General features: G+C 35.7%; 1 protein-coding gene across 2 annotated transcripts; it reads right to left on the reverse strand.

Annotated features, from left to right (window-relative positions):
• Positions 1–236: 236 nt before the first annotated feature.
• LOC144849795 (U5 small nuclear ribonucleoprotein 200 kDa helicase-like) lies at positions 237–24,620 on the reverse strand. 2 transcript variants are annotated; one of them, XM_078706852.1, is made up of 40 exons: positions 24,510–24,620; positions 23,860–24,023; positions 20,556–20,724; positions 19,726–19,918; positions 19,363–19,421; positions 19,037–19,135; positions 18,400–18,552; positions 16,352–16,451; positions 15,842–16,062; positions 15,297–15,470; positions 14,907–15,044; positions 14,380–14,535; positions 13,783–13,953; positions 13,565–13,623; positions 13,018–13,276; positions 12,578–12,727; positions 12,128–12,313; positions 11,397–11,558; positions 10,949–11,230; positions 10,669–10,821; positions 10,354–10,434; positions 10,099–10,182; positions 9,622–9,728; positions 8,815–9,177; positions 8,184–8,284; positions 7,718–7,891; positions 7,184–7,344; positions 6,475–6,702; positions 5,773–6,204; positions 5,156–5,358; positions 4,956–5,029; positions 4,569–4,648; positions 4,242–4,389; positions 3,639–3,803; positions 3,173–3,294; positions 2,739–2,882; positions 2,215–2,391; positions 1,443–1,603; positions 759–840; positions 237–617 (listed from the first exon to the last, which is right to left on the reverse strand). In XM_078706852.1, exons 1-40 carry the CDS (start codon positions 24,552–24,554, stop codon positions 366–368), a joined length of 6,432 nt encoding a protein of 2,143 aa, XP_078562978.1. In that variant the 5' UTR covers positions 24,555–24,620; the 3' UTR covers positions 237–365. The 2 variants fall into 2 exon arrangements, with proteins under 2 accessions (XP_078562978.1, XP_078562979.1); XM_078706853.1 differs by lacking the exons at positions 23,860–24,023; positions 24,510–24,620 and adding an exon at positions 21,029–21,451.
• Between the last annotated feature and the right edge of the window lie 1,220 nt (positions 24,621–25,840).

A 25,840-nucleotide genomic window follows, 5' to 3' on the forward strand; every position in this document is an offset into this window, starting at 1 on the left:
TATGCTCTGCCGACAAAAATACTAAAAATACAGATGACTTGATCAAAAATAAGTGTCTCACTAAATAAGTATTGCATGATTTACATTACCTTTAGATATTTCTATATGATCGAAATTGTAAATATATAGATAACATGAAAACCACATAAAGGAATAAGCATGAAACTGAAAACTCGATTACTTAATTAAATAAAAAAATGATTACTTAATTAAATAAAAAAAAAAAAAAATTATCGTCTTGCACATTATGGAATAACAGATTTTTGTGTGGAACGTGATTAGTTGCCACTTGTTGGCAATGAATACACCTCCCATCAATAACATTGACAAAAAAAAGCTCATCTTAAATTTGTCTTGGATCATCTTCAGTTGTCAGAGCTGTCATCACTGTCACTGCCACTCGCCGGTTCTTTCACGTCCACAGTGAACTTGTACTCCTGATCGCATCCCATGTAGGCGTCGCTCATGAAGTAGATGGTGTAGGTGTGCGAGCCTGTAGAGGGGGCAACAAAGTCGAGCTTGACCTTGGCCTTTTGTTGTAGGGTCAAACGTTTAATGGAGATGAGACTGTTGGATTTTGTGTCACCGATTACAACCCACCAGCCCTCTTCACGTTTCTAAGAAAAAAGTAAAAGATAAAGGCTATAAGTGATGACAGAACCAATCATTAGATATCACTTTAGGTATGTAGCACTGATGCATAATTTACCAATCAAATTACAAGAATACAATCAGGTGTATATAACAAACTATCTTACCTGTGGGAAGAATGGTGCGATGACAGGTCCTGTAATCTCATCCTCTCTCTCAAGTGTTACCATGATTACAACAGGAGAACCACTATTACAAAAAAGGATTTAAACCTTATAAAGATGCCAGTCAATTAGTAGTCCATGGGCCAGACATTTTTTCGGTATCAAATTGGTGGCCAATTTTTGGAAAGCTTAGTATGTCTACTTTTCAGAAATCCATGATAGCAATGCCAATTGTACAGCTTAATAGTCATTTTTTAAGATTATATAACACCGCCTACAGAAAATATGCAACACAAAATTTTGGGGTAGGGGGTAACATTTTTGCTAATAACTTAAGATTTAGTGAACAGATTTGCATTTTCTTGGTATCAGTATGTAGTGTATAGACTGCTTAAGTATAATATAAGATAGAGGACAAAAGACACTTTAATCTATGCCAACTGACTATTTCTTATATTCAGACTATAGTAAAGTAAATTTAGTAATTAATGATATTGCAGAGGATAAAAAAAAAACCAAGTCAAAAAAAACCAAAACAAAACCTATTTTCCTAGGAAAGTAAGAAGATTTGTGTGATTATGTGTTTTGGGTACAGCTCTTTGGTCTAAAGTAATTATGAAAAGGCGCTATAGAAATCATAATTCAATTACAATCACAGAAATAAATGTTCATATCTGGTTTACTCACCTTTCTAGATTGTTCTTATCTTGTACTACATATGACAACTCGATGTTCGGATATCTGTTACAGAATCTTGCGACGTCCGCCATCTGGGCGTCTGTGAGATGCAGCAACTCATTACGCTCATCGTTCTCCATCTCCATAATGTCAAAGATGCTTTCAATATTCTAATATGAATTAATAAGCGCATAATGAGACTACCTTTGTTAACCTACGCACTGTGTAAAACATTTTACATCTGTTTCAAATTGGAAGTTGGGGTAGTTGCAGAAGCTCTTTCAACACAGATCCGCTTGTATGGTATAAAGCTCTGTCTACACTATCAAACTAGTTTGACAAAAAGTGTCATGTGCCCAAATATGGTAGTGATAGGACATCATCATGTCTATATATGGGCACATTACATTTTTTTGTCATATAAAGTTTGATAATGTAGAGAGAGCTTTATAAATGATTGTTGTTTCAGTATTATGTGCTTCGTCATTTGTATATAGTACAGTAGAAATAATCAGAAGTAAATTAATTATAAAAGATACAAATTGATATTTAAAGAAATTGATTGATATTAAATCTTTAATAAACCAGGTTAATATTGAACCAGTTCAGCAGATGTGAAGACTATACATTTGAGAGATCTCATACTGTACATATTACACTAGTAAAGATACCTACCACAGTTCAAACACTTCCAAAATCAATAACGGTCATTTCCATACCCTATGTGTGTTGAAAATGCACAAATGGACAAATGCACAATCTCTCTCTTATTTATACTTACATGTTCAGTGCAGCGCTTGACCAGGTCAGTATTGAAGTGTGGTAGCTGCTTCAGGTATGAATCCTTGTTCCACATGGCTTGAGTGACCATCTGGGCCAGCTCCATAGCAGCAAGAGCTGGTGACAGCCAACCGTTACTACTCAGGACATCTACACATGCTTGGATTAAACGAAGGGCCTACATTGACAAGAAAACTCAGTTACATTGATGTTCAATCATGGATTTAGTAGCACTATCATATATTCTAAATATTATTGTGTCTAAATATTCTGTTATTAATCTTCAATAAATTAACAATTGCATGTTAACATGGACTTCCTTTTGAAAAATAAAATGAAATATGAATTTGAAAAATCTGGAATTGTTTATTTGGGTTTTGTGTGTGTAGTAGTTACTACAAACATATTATTAAAGGAACCTTTTGTTTCGTCCTAAAGGTATCCCCTTAATAGAGGTTCTATTGTATGGATTTCATTTCTTATCCTTTATCTTGTGTGTGCTATTAATAATGATTAACTTCTTACTTTGCCTATGATGTCTTCAGTGTCTGACTGTAGCTCAGCTGATAGCTGCATTCTGGACAGGTGGGCTTGTAGGAGCAGGTTGGTCTTGATGTGTGGATTATTGTATTTGGCATTTGGAATCTTATTTATCACCTTCTGGGCCAACTATAAAAAAAGTTTTAAAAAGAGAATTATTATTTGGATCATTTGTGGTTATCACTATTTTGTACATCAAGGAATTTTTTGTAAAGCTTAATTTTTTAAAATAAAAATAACTTAAAAATTGTAATGGACCGATGAATTGCTAAAGTGGTGAAGATGTAATGAAGGTGGACATCACCAAGAATAAGGTGTAGCCAAGGTAGATTTTAGCTCAATTTGGGGTTCTGGGGACAAACTGCATAGGAGTTCTTTATGGACATTCTTTAAGAAGTAAATTGATTATTTGCACGTACTTGACGAAGCACAGAATCTTCATGATGCCTGATGGGTATCCTATCATACTCCGCAGCTTCCGATATAATCTCAATCAAGCCTCTAATCTTCGTCTTGTTATTAAGAGACATGCTAAACAATTCTGCAAAAAGAAATACATGGAACATGAGTACACAGTTTGGTTACTAGGCTGTCTCCGAATGTTATTCATGATTCTGTGTTAATTTCATAGGCATCCAACAGCGAACAAACCAATACAGGATGGATAAATGATTTTATAATTTATCGTGATTATAAACTAAGTCTCATTTGAGGCTTAGGAAGTCACTAGGTCAGGGTTGTACACTGGGATTGGAAAGCAACCATGTTAACCAACCTTTAAGCAGGCCCCTGGACCACACCTTTAAACAGGCCCCTGGACTCGAACCCCTGTCAGATCCTGCCCATCTGATACACATTATATAAACTAGTACTACTCGTACTTACCTATTGTTGTGTAATTGATATAGTAATAGGCAGCAATCATGCCAAGATTCAATGGGCTAATATCCATTTCTTCTTCAATGCTGATGCACTTAGATTGCTCAAGGTCATGTAATGTGTTCTCCACTAGTTCAGACATGTGGTCAGATAGATGACGATGAGTAACACCTAAAAAGACAATTGATTCAAGACTTCAGAAAAGAGGGGTTGCAAGGTTAACAGCAAAGAACAAATCCCAGTATATACTCACTCATGAGATTGATGTTGTATGTTAATGATTAAAAATCAACAGAGGCTCTATAAATAATAGATACATAGGGGTGCTATATAACAATCTTGCACATAAGTAATGAAAAGTATCATCAAACAGCAAGCTAAAATCTCCCAACACCGGACACCTTTGGGCTGGCCTAATATGTCTTGTTTTCTGGAAAGTCTGGTATTTGGAATGCGTTTCTAATGGTAAAAATTAATTTGGGACCTTTTGGACCTCAAGAAATGTCTGGTTTTTGGAGAGTTGACTGTACAAATTATATTTCTGATAGCAATGCTTAATATTATGTACACATTTGTTATTATTGACAATTTTATAGTTACAGTATTTACCTTGTAAATTGTAGTAGTTAGGGTTCTGGGTCATTCTCCGGTAGATGAAGGTCCAGGTCAAATAGTCAACAGCATCCTGTTTGTTTTCTATCGTCTTGGTAACAACCTCAGCATTAAAGTGGTCATGCAAGCAATGATCCAGATGAGACTAAAAGTATCAAGTTGTTATTTTTCATATTTGTTTTTAAGTTTCTGTGTTTTTTTGTTATTCTACTTTACTATATATTCAATATTAACAACAGTAGAACCTCTATTAAGGGGACACTTTCAATACCCAACAAAGTGTTCCCTTTCAAAAGGGTGTCCCACATTTTCAAAAGTACTTACTTCGACTGGTAGCGGCTCATACAAAAACTTTTTGTAGAAATCTTTCTTTGATCCTTGGCACAAGATCACGCATTTTCCAACTGTTTAAAAGAAAAACAACATTAGAATAGTGATACATAAATATATTTACTTATATAACATACTAGGAAAGATAACCACTCAAGAGTGCTCCAAATTTAGTTTAAAATCGTCCAAGTACAATTCATATTGATATCCCATATGTATATATATACATGCAACAATTTGTATTTAATAAACACATAAACTGTCACTATAATATAGATATCATCTGCAGGTATTTTTAGCTCTAACTGTTATGGAAAACTGGACTGCCAGGAAAAATTGTAGGCCAGGGTGAAGATTGATGAAAATCGTTCAATGACTTACTTTCATTCTCAACGTCTGGTCTATTTGCGCGGCCTACCATTTGTAAAACATCTGTTATTGGATAATCCACATAGCTGAACAAAATAGAAATAAACAGTTTGTAAATGGAAAAAGAAAACAAAATTTAAATAAATACAGAAAAATTAATGTTCCACCACATTACAATAGTTTATTCAAATTAGGAAGTAATATAAACTTACGCATGTATTTTGCCATTGTAGTATTGCGTATCCATGACAACAACTAAATGTGCAGCCATCGTCATTCCCCAGGCCATGTTACGTGCAGCGACCACTAACTGAATGGCGCCAGCTGTGAACAATTGCTCCACAACTTTCTTCTCCATATCCGTTAGCCCTTCGTGAATGTAGGCTATACCATTTTCTAACATTTCCTTCAAAGTCTGTAACAGAATATAATTGGTAAGTGAATTATTTTAGAACACTCAGATTGTGAAACGAGGACGCTTACATTCGCATATAAAATCAATGCTTTAAAAAAAATGACATCCACGTTAGTAAGCATTTTTTATTCTTATGTAGTTGTAGTTTACATTTATTAATAACTTTATAACCAGTTACTTGACGGTAATTAAATTTACAAACAAAAATGGTACAAAAGCAGGTTATAAAGCTCCGATGTTTCAAATTGATTGTGATACCGTAGAAGAAAAAGTACAAACGAACAAAGAAGCTAATCAATGGTAACAGGAATAGCCCTCTGAATCTCTAAAAGGGGATTTACATCCTTAGAGGTTGATTACAAAAGAAAGATACCTACAGTATTAAGAATATTTTATGACAAGAAACCCACTTACCTCATCATTTACTTTACTAAGATGGCCACGTAGATCTTCCTTCGGCACATGAAGGAACCTGCTTTCATCCACATCATCAGCAGAAGCGTAAGTCAACAGATCAACCGCTGTAAGCCGTGTTTGTTTACGAGATGGCACAAACACAATGATCGGTTTAGTCGACGAGTACTTGATGATGGCGTTGTATGTGGGTTTCACCATCGCAATGAGACGAGAGGCTGTGTGGGTTATGTTGAAACCTTGTATATGTAGTTCCAGCGGTGTTGGCCGTACGTTAGGGTGGAAATTAAACGTGTTGTTGGCGTTGCAGCCTAGCCATTGGGCTATATCTTTGGCGTTTGCAAGAGAGGAACTGAGGGCAACAATTCGGATGTTGCGTTCAATCTGGGATGAAATGTAACGCATTCTGGAGCAGATGACTTCAAGAACAGGCTACGAAATAAAGAAAATAATAATATTTTCATTTTATAGTAAATTAATTATAATCTATATATTATGTTGCAATGCTTGTATGTGTATCATGAAAAAAACAAACAACATAAATGTATTCTTCTATTTTATGTGTTAGCTAAGGTGGCCTGATGGAAATTTAAAAATCTAACCTAGCAAAAGGTGAAAGATAAAATGTATACATTACAATCATGAACTCAGCAGATATTCGCAACCTAAAATTAATAAGAAAAGCAAACTTTGGTATCATACCCCATTGTCTCCACCAGTCAACTGAAGTTCATCAACAACGAACAAGTTGACGTTCTGCACATTCTTTCTTTGTTTCCATCTCCTTGACAACACGTCCCACTTCTCTGGTGTACTGACAATAATGTTGCCCTTAGCAAGGAGCTTCAAGTCTGTGCTTGTCTCACCAGTCAGTAGGACTACTTTCTTTCCTAATAACATCTGGAATTTGGCATGCCATTCCTGATGGACCTGGTAAGAAAAAATTAAATTAATGCAACATTAAATACTCTAAAAAACAGGGGACATCATTGATTGATACTAGCTAGCTAGTTAGCAGTAACTATGTATACTTGTGGTATCAAACCATGTAACAAAGTCTTGTCTGATATGAAATCAGGAAGAACAATACCAAGATGCCCTTGTAAAAATAAAGCTGACAAGAAAATGTAATCTCCTACATTTCTCACTAAGAGATTTGAATTGAACTTCATCAAGGATGCCAAGAACGCCAAACAACCGGAAACAGTACCACTATGTTGTTTAATGCTAACATTACTAAACTACATGCTGCTGAATTATTTCCTATAGTAGTTGGATAAATAATCCTTGTTGTGGTATGTATATAGATATGTATCTGTCAGTAGTTAGTCCACAAGAAGCAATGGACAATAGGTAGACTAGCTCAGGATATGGATTGGTTAGGGCTGCAGATACTGGCTTAGTTCCTTACCTGTTCTGCCAACTCGTCCATGGGTGTGACGTAGACACATCGACTGTCTGGATTCTGCATCAAGATTCTCAGTATGGCGCACTCTGCAATGATGGTTTTACCGCTACCCGTTGGAGCACCAACAAACACGTTCTCATCACCGTTGTACACAGCATTAAACACTACAGAAATAAAATAACAGAAAGATTAAAGAGAAATGACTTGAATAGAAATCTTGCCTAAAGCAATATGGAAGTATATTGAGTGTGTGATTTTATAATGTACACCAAGCTCCATTAGTTTATAAGATTTTTCTTTAATAAAAATGTTAAGCTCTGCCTACACTATCAAACAAGTTTTGACAAAAGAAAATATGATGTGCCCATATATGGACACGATGGTGTCATATCACTACCATATTTGGGCTCATCACTCTTTTTAGTTTGATAGTGTAGATGGAGCTTAACATTTTTATAAAATAAAAATCTGATAAACCAATAGAGCTTGGTGTACATTATATAAAATAACACACTCAATATAGTACTAGAAACTTACCTTGTGTTTGAATAGGGTTGAATACACTAAACCTACTGGAGTACAGTGTCTCAAAAGAGGCGTTTCTCAATGCTGAAACTGGCAAGGCCTGCAGATCTAGCAACTCAGTCGGGGGTGCATTCTTCTCAGGTAGGATCAAATGACGGAATGATACTGGAAGTTGAGTCTCTGAGCCTAATGAAAAATATACAGTTTGAGTTGCGATTATGATGCAAAGTAAGATGAGTATATGATCACTGTGATGATGTTTGTTGCTTGTCACCCATATGTACAAATAGGTGTGACATGCACTGTACTGTTTCTCCACAAACTATAAAACCAATACCATCGGTATATGTATCACATGTGGCACTATATCATGTCATGATACATTTTACATATATAACACTTTATCACATATTTTGCCTATGATTTAAGAGATATAGTTAAAGATATAGTTATAAGTTATTTTCTAATTATTACTTGCCTATCCACCTATCAGATACCACTCTGATAAAGTACTGCGGGGGTAACGGCTCAAAGACGGGTACAAAGAACTTGATAATGTGTTCATCTCTCGCAAATTTACTGAAAATATAATAATATTTAAAATATATGTAATAGTTTACCAGCAAAAGTTCTGTACTTTTGTTGCTAGGTTACAATGAACATTTGTCAAGTCAACTGAGTACAGAATTCAAGATAGGTGACCTGAGTCCTGTCCTTTTGTTGCTTAGTTACTGTTCCTCTTTCTTTCAGACAATCTACCAATGAATGATAGATTGCAATTTGAATGTCCAGAGGATTGATCCAGAATAACAAAAACAAAGCCTAAAGCTACAGTCACACGTGTTCTGGAGCAGAACAGAAGACAACACTGTACGATTCTTTAAATACTTTTACATTGTTTAAAGCTCTGTCTACACTATCAAACAAAAAATGGTGATGTGTCCAAATATAGTATAGATGGAAGTCATCACATTTTGTTTTCACATAAAGTTTGATAGTGTAGGCAAAGCTTGAGTGTGTATGTACCCTTAGGCCTAGGCTATTCTAATCACAAACTAAAACTGCCTTATCTATGAGTTTGGGGAAGAAATCATTTTGATGATCATTACCTTTTCAGGAGGAAGTACTCGTGGTGAAGAATGATCTCACTATCAACATCTTCTACAAATATCCAAAATGCTTCAGAGTTGCCATGCACTTTATCATCCCACTGGAAGTCTGGTGTGATGGTCAATTCCACACGGAGCGTGGAACGCGTGATTGGCTGGATGTGAGAGGACAGATCAAGCTTTGGAAACTGGTGCACAAACTTGTGGATAGTCTTACTCATTTTTGGCATGCGTATCAGCTCGCCGATCTCGTTTGGTCCGAGATCATAAAATCGTTCCCAAGGGAAGTTTTTCTTTTCAATCTTCTTGACAACTTCATCAGGAATCTTTTTGAACTGACGAAGAGGACTCATAGATTGCCACCTGTTGCAATAAAAGAGATCAGTAATTTGTAACACCTGGAACTGAAAGCAACACAAAGCAGAACTGGAAAAATACAGTGTGTTAACGCATGCTTTAAAAAGGAATTGATTGTAACGAAGTTGTGGTTAACAGTATGTCATGATTTGTAGTTGAAAGAGGAACCAATGTGCACAAGTTGACTTAAAACTAATCACAACTTGTCATTGCTATCCATGTGCAACATGATTAAAAGTTTTCAATTGTGTTTTGTCACTTTCAGTTCCAATCAATTTAATTCAACACAACTCAACTGCACTTACGTCAACACATATTGTTGTGCGTTGTGGTTAGTTGAGTTTAGTTCTGTGTTGACATAAACCCACTTTTAAAGTCATCAAATCATCACAATTAGTAAAAAAAACTAATGATCAAGTATTTTTAAAAAGTATTCACTTTAATACTTACATTCTTTTGTCTACCATCTTGGCTAAAGCTAGTGTTTTGTCAGCCAGCTGGGCCCAACCTCTATGTAGCACAATCTCATATATAGCCCTCACCAACCTACCTGCTGACTGCAAAGTCATACAATAAAAAAAATGTACAAAATGATTTAATTAATTACAGTATAGGAAATAAATATTACTTTGAAATACTTTATATTACAATAGAATACTCAATACAAAGCTAAAAATGAATGATGTTAATTGTGATCTTTGTTACTGGGTGACTTTCAACATATGTCAAGTGAACTGAGTACAGAACTCAAGACTGACAACCTGAGTCCTGCTCTTTTGTTGCTTAGTTACTGTTCCTCCTTCTATTCCACAATCAACCAATGAAATGATAGATTGAAATTTGAATATCGAGAGGATGAGACTAACTGTCCAATCACAGAATTGTACAATATTACTCATATAGAGATAAACCTTTACTGTTGCTTACCTGTGTAACATACACCATGTCAGCTACAAGGGCAAATCCATCCAACTTGAGTTGGGAAATGTATGACTGAAGAAGTACATTCACCTACAAAATATATAATTAATATTGCCTATGAATATTCAACAGCAGCTAATAATAGGTGCAACCAAATTTAATATGACCAGGACTGCTCCATTTTCTATTTTAGGGGATTCCAACCTGAGTATATATCTTATGTTAATAAAGGTAGGTACATAAAATGGACTTCATTCTCACCTTAGCACTGGGTTCTTCAATGCCCTCTTTTACTGGAATCGGCACACGTTCTAGAAGTTTGTTTAACTCCATCTTTTCCTCCTAATGATTAACAAAAGTAGATTTAAAAAGGAAAATTTTATTCATTAAAATATTAGGTTATGAACAAATTTGAAAACACACATACTTTATTGTGTTATCTATGATATGATATATCATAGATAAATATATATACATAAATATTAATACAATGTAATTTGCAGAATAAATTAGTCAAATAACATCTAAATGCATCTATTTACAGAGACAATAAATCATTTAAACCGAGTCTTTTACCTCTCTGACGGTGATGTTGCGGAACTCTGATGAGATTGAGAAGACGCGGAAGAGTTCAATCTCACTAAGCGTCTGTTTCAGGAGACTATTGTACGTTGCCATGCTCTCGTTAGTACAGTAGTAATGACTAGCAATACGACCAAGCTCTGTGACCTAGAAAATAAGGAGAAGCATTTTAGTACACAACCAGAACCATACACTTGCTAGGCTTTGAATACAGATCCTACTAGATGATTAAAAGCGAGGCATTTATTAGTAATACATACGGTATATATATTACCTGGAAATTTCCAGACTTCTTATCATACTTAATCAGGTTATGTTTATCAAGGTTGGCTGCGGCTGTGTGAATAAGATCAATCCTACGCTGTTCAAGGTACGGATCACTTTCCTGATCGTCACCATTAACGCCATACAATGCTGGTGCGCGCATCATACGGATGTACAGGTATGTATACCCGAGCCAATTCACCGCATCTCGCATGGTTTGTATCGTGCCCAGAACCACTTCTGCATTTAGATTGTCCGCTAATTTGGCGATAAACTGACTCTCTACTGGCAACTGTAAAAACGTAATTAATAAACATTAGGTTCTGGGGACAAAAGAGGGAAAATGATAGAGTAAAGATAATTAAGGCCTTTTCACAGTCACACCATAAGAAATAGGTGTAAACATAAGATAGTCTTATACTTTAGGTGGATTTGATGTTTTTTAGGCTTTAGTTTACCTGTTGATTGAGTAGTGAGAGGTAGTATTGAAGCTCTCCATGGCTGGTGATCAGGATTCCCTCTCCTTTGGTATCGTACTGGGGTCTTCCAGCTCGTCCCAACATCTGAAGAATGTCCAGCGGACCAAGCTCAACCCAGCGTCCTTTTTCTGGATTGTACACCTGTCAAATTATCAAATAATGTATTTTGTGCTGTCAATGTACTAAACTGAGGGTTAGTTGGGCAAAAACAATTTAACTTTAATAGTTGCATTTTCTGTTACTAATTGCTATTACTGATATAAAGTTTGCGGTACACCATGTGTATTAGTTTTGAAAAGAACTGTTGAGTTTCTCGACGTTTTGATCAATTATGCTTTTCAGAACTAATAAACGTGGTGTACCGAAAACTTTATATCAACATTTGATTTCACCATGCAAACCTTCAAACAATAATTGCTATTATCTATGTGATACTTTGTTTTTGTTTTATGTGCTAATCATATGGAAAAGGAGAGTCTGAGAATCGGATTGGAGAAATGCAATAAAGTTGACAATGTAGATCTGGTAATAGTAGTATGGAATGAGTGAGAATCAGACCACCATGTAAGTTGGAAACAGTTAATAGAATGACAGTTATTTCTTGCTCATGACTGAATTTAGTACTACTGGTTGCAACAGGTACTAAATGAAAATTTTATAACTGCAAGAAAATTAACCATACATACTTAATCAATATTCAAAATGCCTACCTGTGTTCCTTTAATGATAACAGTATGTGCTGGCAGGTTGACACCCCAGGCTAATGTCGCTGTTGAAACCAAAACTTGGATGTGTCTATCTGCAAACAGATCCTCAACAAGGGATCTGTCCAGTCTGTTCATTCCGGCATGATGGATGGCAAATCCATATGGAAGTAGATCTTTCAACTCAAGATTCTGAAAAGAACAAAATTAGTGTTTTATTAAAATTGATGATTTAACATCATAACATTACTATGTCTGTTTTATCTCCGTAAACAAAAGCTTGAAGATTGTCACTATGTTTTTAAACTAATAATGATTAATATATCACATGAAAATCTATTGCACTGCTGAGCATACACACATAGGGTTGATTAATTACTATTATTCTAACCTAACCTACTGATTTTCAAATGGCAGTTCACACATGTGACAGAAGGCACATAGCCAATTACCTACCTCAGCATGCTCACTCTCAGCCCTCAGCACTTCAGTAGAAGCAGAGCCTTCACGCAGGAACTGGCCTAGGGTATCGTGCTCCAAACACATATCACGTATAGCTCGGGCTGTCTTACCGGTTTCTTTACGTGAATGCACAAACACTAGAACCTGTGAATTGAAGCGATGGTTTGTTGAATTTATTTAGAACCACAAATATCAATCTTTATTTATGTTCAAAACAACAGCAGACATTTTAGTTTTATTTTCTAAATTATTTTTCTTTGCCAACAAAGGATAAAAATGAATTTAATAGATGGTTGATCTACAAATTAAAAATAGATATCAACTGCAACTCTCACTAAATGGTAAATTGAAAGCTTTATTTTAAAAAGTTTAATTTTTGACTCTAGGTAGAGAAAAACATTAAATAATCTAACTTCTGCATCCATTTAACTTACCTGATTTTTACCAGCATGGTCCATAACCTTCTCATAAACAATTTCATTCATCAACTGAAAACGCTTCAAAGCTTTCTTCTCTGTGATACCAATGTACTGCTGCTCAAGAGGAACTGGACGAAAACTGTTGTCGAAGAAAAACAAACCCTTATCTGATTTAACGCGCAAGAACGTAGCCACATCTTGGTAGTTAGGCAACGTGGCACTAAGCCCGACAAGTCGTACCTCTTCTTGCGATGTCTCGATATTGCGTATAGTTCTAGAAATTTCAATAAATAATATAAATTTTGTTGAATAAATGAGTATCAAGTTCTGCTATTTGTTGCTCGGTTACTGTAAACATTATGTCAAGTGAACTGAGTACAGAACTCAAGACTGACAACCTGAGTCCTGCTCTTTTGTTGCTTAGTTACTGTTCCTCCTTCTATTCCACAATCAACCAATGAAATGATAGATTGCAATTTGAATGTCCAGAGGGTTTGTTTATTATACTAAAGTCAACTAAAATGTTATCAAAAACCGACAGACAGATGCATACATTCCTTACCTGGCAATAACGGACTCCAAAACAGGTCCCCTGTCATCGTGCAGCAAATGAATTTCATCCTGCAGAAAATATAAAAAAAATTTAATAAACGAATATGTAAATGGTTTTAAATTTGTATAGCGTATAATGCAAATAGTCTAATCTTTAATTAGCACGAGTTAGTTCATTGTGTTTCACCATAACCATGCATGCACCCAACTCATATAAAATTTACTTACAATAATTATGAGACGGACTAGCTGTGTGTATGTTTTTTCTCCTCCTTTACGAGTAATAATATCCCACTTCTCTGGAGTACAGACAATGATTTGTGTCCCGTGGATCTGGTCTTTGCTGAGTTGATGATCACCAGTCAATTCAGACACAGTAATTCCGTAAGTGCTAAGCCTCTGCAATCAAAAATTTGTTATAATTTATTTTTATTTTCTCTACTTTAGTCCCAATAATATGGCCAGTCTAACTACAAAATTAACATACTATGATGACAACTCCCGTTCACATACTCCAGCATAGCATTTTCATTTCAAGTACAATGCACATGGGAACTTCCTTAATCTTCTTAGTTTAAAGCTCTGTTTACACAAACAAACTTTAGGTGACAAAAAATGTGATGTGCCCATATACGTACACGTCATATCACTACCATATTTGGGCAAATTAAATAAGAGTATGGACACTGAATGGAATGTCAACAATCCCAGGTGTAACCCAAATAATATAATGATTCCTAGGTCAATAAAATATCTTGCATACTTAGGCCAACCAGACACATGTTTGTTTCTACCCATTTATCCACCCTGGCTCAACATACTCACCTTATTGAAGTTACCAACCATCTCTTGTACCAGAGATCTCATTGGAGCTATGTAGATAATTTTAAAGGCATCTACGTTGATGGTACCGTCCATGTTGATATTTCTGCCTATCTCTCGTAGAATGGTCAATAAGGCGACATTGGTTTTACCAGCTCCCTATTATGAAAAAAGATAAGCTTTGATTATTGCTCTTAATCCTGTTGTTCTTTGTAGTAAATCATTACGGACACCCTAGGTTTTTATTAAATACTTATTTCATATTTTTACCTTGTTGACAGAGCACCATGTTACAGTGTATATACGCTTACACTGCAATATAGAAGCAGCCTTAGATTGAAGACCCCATTAATGTGCAGCGCATTGAGAGCTTGCATATATGCGCTATATAAGAATGAACTATTATTATTATTAAAAAGCATGGGTGATATTGATTCTGAATTCTAAAGTACTTTGATCAAGTTAGAAATGCATTGTTTTTTAAAAAAGGTAGCCTCATATTGTAGATCAAATAAAAAGGTAATACATACCGTAGGGGCACAGAGCAGTACATTCTCATCACTCTCCATTGCCGTTTTGTAGAGTCGACTCTGAATTCGATTTAAACTCTTGAAGCCTTCAAAGGCAGGCTGTGCATATTTTGGCAGGCGTTCAATAGCAACCAACGACTGAAATAGATGAGTATTGTTAAAAAAGAGTAAGAGCTGTGGTAAACATGTTAAAGGGCCAACTGAGACAAGTTTACTTCTAGGTTGGTCCTCATTTCATGCCCTGTATTATTTGTACGGTATTTTGATGAAATAAATGTGTGTTGAATTGAATAAAAAACATGTTTCTGAGTTGTTGTAATTGTCTTTGTTTCAGCTAACTATGCTGAACTTGAGCATGAATGTATAACTGATCAATATTCAATGATTTACCTCATTCTCTTCGAATGGCTTTGGTTTGAGTGCAGGTACATGAACCTCTTCATAACCTTTCCTTTCCTTCCTGAATGATCCATCTGGCAAGTGACATCTCTTGTTAGCCATCATATGCCCTCCTTGTGCAAATATAAGATCATCGATTTCTAACACTTGTTTTGGTAACATTGTCTGTAAAGGAAATTTAAGTTCATTATCAACACAATGCTGAGTGGCTTGTAAGCATGAGCAAGATATCTGATATGCTTTAAGTTATTTTTGTCAGTTTGTTGTCTTTCCTGCCATGTAGAGAAATTAACTAGCTAGCCAAATTTTATCTGCTCAATTTATAAATATCAGGCTAAATGGAGTGATGTTGTAACCAAAAAAAAACCCAAGTCAAAAAGGCAACCATAGTGATTTTTTTGTTAAGTAGAAAGTGGGAAAACACTATTGCTGGAAGGTATTTTTATGCTTCGTCAGTTACACTGCGTTGCGCCAGGTTCTTGCTTAAGAAATATGACCTTAAAATTCTAGAGAAGCAGTCAGAAACAAAGCCTTACCGTTTCTTGGTCAACCTCCATGGCTTCTTCAATGTCAGCATCAACCTTTGACTTTCTGGCGGCCATTTTCCTGGCTCGTTCTTCCCTAACTAAATCCTCTTGGTCAGTTTCTGTCAATTTTTCCAGGATGATGGCAAGTTCTGGCGTTACCTTCATCTTTTCCTCGATCTTTGACCTCTCTGAATCATTTTGAGCTTTTGCCAAAAGCGTGCAGAAAAGAACTACAATACAAAGATATAAATAGTATTAGTGTGATATTAGAGATTGGAAAATGATCATCTGCTTTACTTTTACAAAAGTTTAAAAACTTATAGAAAAGCTAAATAATTGTATAAATGGCGTCCAATGAAAAAACAAATTGTCTCATTATATGTTTCTTTCTACGACTTTCTTATGAACGCCAGGGTATATTGTATGTATGTATGATATTCCAGATTTTAATATATTTCTTTGCAATATATAATAAACATGACTTATGAATAGCTACTGATGGAAATCTAGAGTACTTACTCATTTGACGATGCTGCCGTAAGATCTTGATAAAGTGAAATTGTTCATGTCCAAGTAGCATAACCAGCTGGTTTTCACACTGACCATCGCTTACACCAGACTACCAAAACAAAACAAATGTAAAACTAAATACTTGTAATAGCGAAAACGTGCAACACTTAAAATTCAAATAATATACAGTACCGGACAGAATTATTGCAGATTTTGAACGCATTCAACGCATTGTTAAAGTGTTGACAATGCGTTGAAACTGCGTTGTCCGTTGGCGTTGAAAGTGTTGAGTTCGTTGAACTGTTTATTCAACCAACACAATGTGTTGCGTTGAGTTTGCGTTGAAATAACGAACAATCGGATTCGTATGGTATTTACAGATTGCCAGTGTGTATTAGTAGTAGTAGTAATAGTATAAAATACAGTAATTACAAATAATGAAGAAAACAAACATAATGTGTATTTTTCCGCGGAAACCTAGCTTAATATATTACACTAGGCTAGGCCTACTACTAACAGGTAGGCCTGTGTATATGAGCCGTGTCTGCCCTCGCATCTACAGTTAAAATAAAGTAGTGGTCATGTCATCAATTTGTGCCTATATTAAAACTGGAGTAGTACTAGTAAATACCCAAGTTAAGGCGGCGGTGAATCTTGGAGGCCAGGCCACATCGTAATTAATTATTTCCAAAATAAAAACTTCGCAGTACTACATTTCTCGATTGATTGTAAAAACAACGTAGCCTACACCCGCCGCCGGCCCTGGAAGGCAACAATACACCACAACATCATTTTACGATCCAGCATGGTCGTCGTCTTTTTCACGCATGCTTTCACGCATTACATTACAAAAAAACAATGTGACAATTATAAAATAAAAACCAAAATAGAGAAACAATATTTTAACTTTATCTCTTGAATCTCGAACAGCTAAAAATGTAGGCCTAAATAAAATTAATTACTTCGTCGTCATTAACGACCGTTAAATACGTCATAACACACATGGTTTTTTTCTTGAGGAAACCGGGATGGCGGCCTCGTGTGTTGATGTCAGTAATTACCACGTTGTTTGATTTTACGACGTGAGATCGTGTTTTCCCCCGGAAGGCCTACAGTACAGTGTTAACTGTTCGGCTTAGCATCGACCTTATTATTCGATGTTTTCCTTTACTAAACACTGGGAAATATCACTGTGTGTTTTATTTGGTAACTATCCGTTCAATACTTAAAAATATCTAAGCTTCATATATATTTTATTTATATTAAAATATCTGGTAGTGACTGCCGGTATTTTGCCTGTTGTTGTTACTGATCGTTCAGGCGTGCAATCGGCCAGTCTAGTGTAGCAGCAGCTAGCGTTGAAATAACTCATTGTTTACTTGACATGCTGATAATGACTTTCGTTGAATAAACAACTATACGTTGAAAGCCGTTCAACGCAACGCAAACACAACGCAACGACAACGTGTTGAATGCGTTGTGATTTTTGCAATAATTCTGTCCTGTACTGTATGACCAAACATTAAAGTAACATTTTCGTACATCATTGGGACAGATATAGGACTGTTCCTAGTATAACTTTTCCCACATATCTCCTCCCACCCTCTTATTAAAAACATAGGATATTATTCTTATATGTTGGGGTGGGAAATAGATAGTCTGTTCCTAGTATAAATGTTCCCACATATCTCCTCCCACCCTCTTACAAACATAGAAATAGATAGTCTGTTCCTAGTAGTAACTGTTTTCGGATCCCTTTCTTCCTTCTTCTATGTAGGACGTTACTCGTGTACATTCAGTGGGAAAGACATAGTCTGCTTCTAGTAAAACTGTTCTCACATACCTCCTCCCACCCTCTAATTAAAACATAGGATATTATTCTTATATGCTCAGTGGGAAATAGATAGTCTTTTCCTAGTAGTAACTGTTTTAGGATCCCTTTCCTCCTTCTAGGACATTACTCTTGTACTTTAATTGGATAGAATGTTCCTAGTTACTGTTCTCTCATATCACCTTCCACCATCTGCTTAGAATTTAGGGGAGATATCTAGTCTTACCTGCAGAATTGTAAGGACTTCATTAGACCTTTGTTGTGATACATTAGGGTCATCATAAAACCTGCTCAACTCTTTCTGTAGCCAGTATGCACCTATGTCTCTTGGGTGCAGACCCTTTTCTGTCTTTGATAGCAGGTCATCACCACCGCCAAGCTACAAACAGTAATAGTAAAAACTCTTATTTATTTAAATGTCAATGAACAGATACTTTATAATTAGAGTACACATCAAAATTATCCAGTGGCTGGAAAGGAGCACAATCGGCAGTAACACATAACAACTGACAAAATATAGCCGACATGTTGACAAAACTGACACGCAAATTATTTTACTGGTTTATAATTCAAAAGCTCCATCTCGTCACTAAATAAAACCAGATGAAAATGTTTTCACATTTAAGATCCTTTATAAATGTTTATGTACTAAGTCACTTGGCCATATATTTTATACTAGCAGGGTTAATATTGACTAGACTTCAGTTGAGGCATCTGTACTTTGTGCCTTCTTTATGGACCTATTAGCGCAAAGCACATATCCTGAAGAGTACACAATTACTTCCTCTTGTGGAATCCTTTACTCTTTTTTAAATCGTACACCTTAAATGTATATTGTATAGTAGAAATATATTTCAACCTACACTTGTTTTGAGAGTGACATCAACTAGAGTGTCTTCAACATTTTCCTCTTCACTGTCATCCGATCCTTCCTTCACTTCTGCGTAAACACCATCACCTTGCTGTAAATAATAAATTAAATAACTGATCAATTAGATTACTATAATAATCAATTTCTATTTGCATGCGACATTCCAAAGATCATTGCTGCTGTGGACTTAAAGTTACACTTTTCAACTCAAGCTTCTCATCAAATTTTCCATGACTTTCTAGGCCCAGGAATATAATCCATGTCAGGTTTTCAATGATCCGTATGAAAATATGATGTCAGAAACCAATTTTTACAAACCTCATCATCTGATTCCTGAAACTGTACATTAATGCCAAGAGTATCATCAATATCTTCATCTAAATTTTAAAAAAACCAAAACAAACATATCTAATTTATTATTAAGTGAATAAAAAGAGAGTGATACAAATATCTATTGCCTGTCTACTTATATTCATGCTAGATCTGAAAGAAAACAAATGGAGAAGCTTTTTAGACAGCACTTAGTAAGCCTACTATACATTTATCACATAGGGTTTTTGTTAATATTCCAGGTGCGAACACAAAAAAGTAAAAGTTGATGAAATTCGTTTTTTTTGTTCCCGGATCCCTAATGTTCAAACTCTCTGAAAGAACTGTGTAGTTAATGTGTAGGTTACATACCTATTGGCTTTTGGTCTTTTTCAGTGGTAAAATCTGTAATCTTCTTTCCAAGGTTGACAAGCAATGCAAACCTCTCTTCTGCCAGGTTTCCCAAGAGCCCTTCCAGCTCACGCTTTTTGTCTTTGCCACGGGTTCCCTCCGTCTTAAGTGTAGCCAATACCTCATCAGCTGCACCACACAATACATCACGTGGCTTTAAAAATAATCAATTGAAAACAGTATGAGATTACAGAAGGCCAAATATAAGTCAATCTTCTATAGCACTTAATGCTCAGAGCTTCCATAATTTTTTGAAAGTGACTCGCGTAAAAGGTCTTTCACACCTGTTCCGGTCTGGCACATCAAATTGAACGTCAATGTTTTCAGAAGGCCTTCATCTACGCATATTGGCGCATAGTCATGTGGAGTGTTGTGAAAACAAAACATTGAAGTACGATTTGATTTGCACGCACCGGAACAGGTGTGAAAGACCTTTTTAGGGAAAAATATGGCTTGTTTCTTTTCAGCAAAATACTCTCATTGCTTAGTCCTTCGGATGAGACCTAAGTAAGTACATTCCACACATACAGTATATGAAAAAGAACTTTGTACACTATTCGAGAAGTAGGGGATTGTCTCCTGATCTCTATGAGAGTCTTGCACTGAAGAGGTCACCAGTATAAAAGAAATAAATCAAGTCTTTTAGGAACCATTTATTTTTGTCCAAAGGGCTCAAAATCTTTTCTACTTTGTAAAATATATTCTGTACCGAACCTTTTCAGGCAGAGTTAGTAAATAGTGTATCTGAAATCAAGGAGTCAAAAGTTCTGGGTACTTCAGACTAGGCATACCTGATCTCCTATAGCAGCCTGAATGAAGCTGAGTAAGGCCTCATAAGTAGCTTTAGTTGCTGGTGTCTTGGGTTTGTAGAAGATGCCACCTAAATCTTCAATGCCTTCTGATAGCAATGTTTGTCCTTTGAATTTGTCTACATCGTATCTGGATTCTTCTTTCTTTTTTCTACAAACAATATAGTCCAAATGTGGGTTAAGGCTACTGAAAAAACATCATTTTTGTTTAATTTTTTATCCTCGCCAAGGAGGTGTATGTAATCGATTGTGTTTGTTACTTGGCCAAATTGAAAATTGGCTAAGTATGTTGTATGTGTGTGTTTGTTTGTTTGTCATCACTCTAGCTCTCACAATTTTGATTCGAATGATTCCAAATTACTACCATACAATAAGGTCAAAACACAAAATTCGCAAAAACTTCGGTTTTATTTGACATTACAGTGGTGATCAAGTTTTTGAACATCAGGTCATACCTAGAGCATGTAAAGGACATGCAGGTAGATGTAGCATTCAATGATGGTGATGTCATGTCCTTTGTGGAAACATATTTGCGTGATGGCCAGAAGCTTGGTGAAAGTACTCAGATACTTCCTAGCATGATTTCTTTCCGAAACGATAGATGCTCCACACCAGGATGGGGCGATATCATGATGATGGCTTTAAGTGCAGTTAGACCAGAACAATTGCCGACGACTGTAAGTGGAATATAGTACACAGCAGTATCCGTGACCAAATGTGACCGGAAAATCAATATTGTGACCGTCTACAGACTACCATCGATGAACCTCCTTAATCTTCTTGGACCGACTGCAAGCTTTGGCCCAGTCATTGCCAAGAAATGTATTGAAATGTACCTTGGGCGACTTTAACTACAACCTTTTGGATAAGCCAGATCATAACGTTGTAAAATGTATGGCACAATTTGGTTTCCATCAACAAATCAACGCGCCTACCACAGAACACGTGTGTACCACTACCAGCATTCATGACACCTACAGTGGCGGATCTAGGGAACGAGGTGCGCACCGAGCAGGGGTGGGTTTGGGAGGGGGTGTTTGTTTGAACAAATAGATACTTACGCACTGTTTAATAGGCTAGAGCAACTGTATGGTGTTATCTGGTGACACTTTGTCAGCATAATCATTTTTAACTACCAGGTTCAAATACGCGATTATCTTGTTTTTTTTAAATGTACATGTATACTCTACTGAATAAATAAAATGTTAAGTAGTCAAAATAAGCGGTGTCACCTGTTCCTTTGTATCAAGTCATGGTCTAGAACTATAAAATAGCAGATATCGACTTTTAATAGGTCAATGGTTTCACTGAAATAGTATAAAAGAAGCGTTTAAGAAAATTTGAGATTAGTTTAAAATCTCCCATCTTTGAAGTTCTAGGAGTTCGTGTATACAAGTTTAAAGTCAATTTAGTGTTTAATTGGATGTTAGGTTAAGTTCACTCTTCAATTCGCTTTCAATAGATTGATCAAAATGAACGAGAACAAATAGAAGCTGCATCTATAACGGCATCGCTCTGATTGTCAAAATTACGGACAGAAAGTTAAGAAATACAGCAGAAAGAACAGGGAAAGTGATTGAGCAGACTTTGTCTGACTGTGCTTCGAGAATAAAATCTCAAGCTGTCGAAATTGAGGGACTAAAGAGGCAGCTTCGAATTCAAACATCCGAATCAAAAAAACGAAAATTTGCTCAAGAAAACCAAGCTTCAAGCAGTAAAACAACTGTAGAGCCTGAATGTAAAATTAGTGTGGGTCTCTCCGGAGCCACCTTTTTAAAACCAAGTGAGAGTGATGAGGATTTGCTGTTGGAGTTAGATTCACCATTAATTCCAAAAGAGGAAAAAGAGTAGGCCTTGTTATGATAAATAATGTATCTTTTTCAAATTGAAATCGTGTGTTCAGCCTTTATTTTATTTGTTCTTGTCATTCTTGGTTGTAGGCAATAAAGGAAAGAAAATAACATTTCCAGCAAACCTGTTTATAACTACCTGGTTACAACTTGGAACAAGGTAGTTATAAACAGGTTAGCTGGAAAATGTGAAAAGTGCTAAATAATTTAATAAAATGTATGAAATACTGGTTTTAATAATTTAAAAATATGTGGATTGGAATGTTATAAATAACAAGGCTCTGATGAAGTTCAAGGTTCTGAAGAAGTATATTTTCTGTAGAAAAATACAATGTTCATCAAGTTTTGTGGTTTGGAATATTTGATTGGTCAACATTGTATGCATGAAAACCACACACCATAGATCTCTTCACATTTTCTCTGTGACTTTTGTCATTGTAAGTGTTCATTAAAATAGCCTTAGACATCATATTTATGTTTCTCCATTAGTATTCATGCATCACCCACAGTTAAGTGCATAGAAATCATGTCATGATCTGAGTAGTAGTCATTAATTCTCAAAAAAAAAAAAAAAAGATGCAACCAACCCCCGACCGTCGCTAGACGTGGATTCAACACACCCGACTCTTTTAATTAAGAAGAGTAGGCTAGAGGGGTAGCATTATGGTTGTGTAAATAGGCCTACATAGCGAAAGAGCTATAATTTGTGATTTGTAATTTTAAAGCATAAAATTGATTTAATTTACAGGTTTTTTGATGCGAGTAGTTTTAAAAAACCTATTTCTTTTCAAATTCACCCGCTTGTTGTTGGCGTTGCTGTTCTATTGTTAGTCAACAGAATCTATTGTTAGTTGAAAGGCTGGTTACATAACCATTACACCAAATTCGCATTCACATGCTTGTAGTGAAATTAGCCTAAATCACACAGCATTAAGACACACACATATACTGATTAATATATATTTTTCCGGAGAAATCTTATGTAGGAGGATTTTACAGTAGGCGGAGGTATGCACTCCGGAGTGGCTTTCTAGTTTATAAATTGTATCAAAATTTTGATACCAAGTGAAAAATTTATATTGTCATAAAAAATGCAAAATAAAAAACAAATCATTCTGTATTTTAATATGAAGTGATTACAGTTCCGTCAGTAGAATGTAATTGATTGGTCACTTATCTACAAGATTAATAAAGATCTGATAGGTTGGCATAATGGTGTGGTATGGGACTAGGGATCAAATGATTTTGTTCATTCTTACTCTTAGGCAATTTCTTTTTTTTTTAAACTCACTATTGTCTTTTACTTATCGTCTTTACCAACCCAATTTTTAAAAAGACTGTAAATAGAGGGTCAGAGACCTGATTGTCTTAGTGTATAGTATGCTACATCTCTGCATACAGTATAAAATAATCTACGAGTTTTAGTTAAATCTTACTTTGCACGTTTATCTTCTGCTACTGGTGGTTTCGAACGCTTAGCTTTATCGCCCATTGATGTCCCCAGCAGCTTGCCACTGAGGGACATAACCTCTCCTGTAGGCTCATCTCTGTGACGTTTATCTGTAAATCTTCGATCAGCTTGAAGTACAAGATTTGAGTTCTATTTGAAGAAAAAAATAAATTGCACTTGTTACAAACAAGTATTAAGTAGGCCTACTAGTAGGCTAGCTAGGCTGAATAGGCTTTTTAAATTTATTATAAATTTATTTTATTTTTTGAGCTGAGCTTTTATATTATTAGGCCTAATTATTGCCTAGGGGCCTAGCTTAGTAACTAGGCCTAAATAAATGTGAATAAAAGGACTCCAGCTTTGTCAATAATGAAAGCCGCCTAGGCCTAGGCTAGGTGGTGTAGGCCTGGGCTAGTAAATATATCAAAAGAAGAGAGGGCGACCAACATCTCGCTCGGGAAGGAACCGAACACATGGATGGTGGTGGTTGTGCCGTTTGGCATGACCACATCGTCGACTAGGCCTAGCCTACTAGACCTAACCTTATAAAACAAATCCTTTTTATTTAAAATTGTTGTTTGTATATTATTATTGCTATTAAATTTATAAATAGACGTTAGCCATTATTATTCTTACCGCTTTGTACTCGAACTGCAACGATCGAGCAGTAGCGTCAGCCATGATGCACGTTGAACTATCGTTTTAATTTCGACGCCGGTTACTAACATAGCGCCACCAACGGTAACAGTGGTGCTGCTACACACCACCTTTCACCAACCCATCACCTTTTAAAATGATGTAGGCCTATACCGACTAAATAAGACTTGATTTAATAGATATTGTACATGTCACATTAAATAGAATTATGATAATATATTTTGCAATTGTAAACCATTTTATAATACATATTTAATAACAAACTAGTGTACATTCACTTCTACAGACAATTAGTTTCTAACATGCTAAATTAGTTCACAAAAAAGGCCTAAAACAGCAACACCAAAAATCAACGAAGCGTTACTCAGCACGGCCTATTCTTTACCATTGCCGCGTACTAATCTACGCCCGGTAAATTAGGTATTGTTTTTATGATATAAATTAGTATAAAATACATGTTATTAATAGAATACAATGTTAAATTTCATTGACATTTATTTGTTTTACCAGAAACAAGTTAAATATAGGAATATTATTAAACTATCCTTTGTGAAAACGCGTAAACACCAACACGCCCGGTAGCGCTATCGTAGCGCCCGGTTGATGAAGCGATCTGTTTATTCGGCAGTTTTTTACTAAATAAATTGCATGAAACGAACAATTAAATATCCAAACAGCATTTAATATGATGTTGGCATGTAGTTGATAGCATTTTTTATCATGAAAATACTACCGGTGGTCCAGCCTTTGATTAGTGTAACCGTCACAAAAAGTTGTATACATCCCAGATACATCCTCACTTATGGCGGCGCCCTACCACATGGACAATATTACTGTTACAGGGAAAATCGCGGATTACTCATTCTTGTGATATATATTCTTTGATACAGTACAGTACTTGTTAACTTCATGGAAATATATTCAGAGCGTTATTCTGACGACTGGAGCATTCTCTACTTCTCTACGGAGCGCCATTTATGCCTTTATTAACTTCAATAATAGAAATAGTACTACGGTAACTGCTCAAGTGGACCCAATTTAGCACCAGGGTAGCACAGTGATAAAAAAGTAGAAATAAAAGTTACTACTTTTAATATCGTTTCGTATATACCCATATCACAAACTGACAAAAACAGAAACATCTTGGCATTCACATTGATTCAAATTTATCTTTTTCTTTTCATGTAAATAAACTCCGTTCCAAACTGGGCTTGTCCATCTCCATCTTATCGCGTGCTCGGTCATTTCATTAATAAACACACATCCATACTCCTCTATAACACTTTAATCCTCCCACACATTGTCTATTG

This window comes from Antedon bifida, chromosome 8 (assembly GCF_963402885.1).
Source record: "Antedon bifida chromosome 8, ecAntBifi1.1, whole genome shotgun sequence".
Lineage (NCBI taxonomy): Eukaryota > Metazoa > Echinodermata > Crinoidea > Comatulida > Antedonidae > Antedon > Antedon bifida.

Excerpts from the sequence above, each read along its gene's own strand:
- LOC144849795 (XM_078706852.1), bottom strand. The coding sequence starts at position 24,554 with ATGGCTGACGCTACTGCTCGATCGTTGCAGTTCGAGTACAAAGCG. Across the intron at positions 13,624-13,782 it reads TAGTCCGTCTCATAATTATT|GATGAAATTCATTTGCTGCA; the intron begins GTAAGTAAATTT and ends TATTTTCTGCAG. Across the intron at positions 7,345-7,717 it reads CAACCCTATTCAAACACAAG|TGTTTAATGCTGTGTACAAC; the intron begins GTAAGTTTCTAG and ends TTATTTCTGTAG.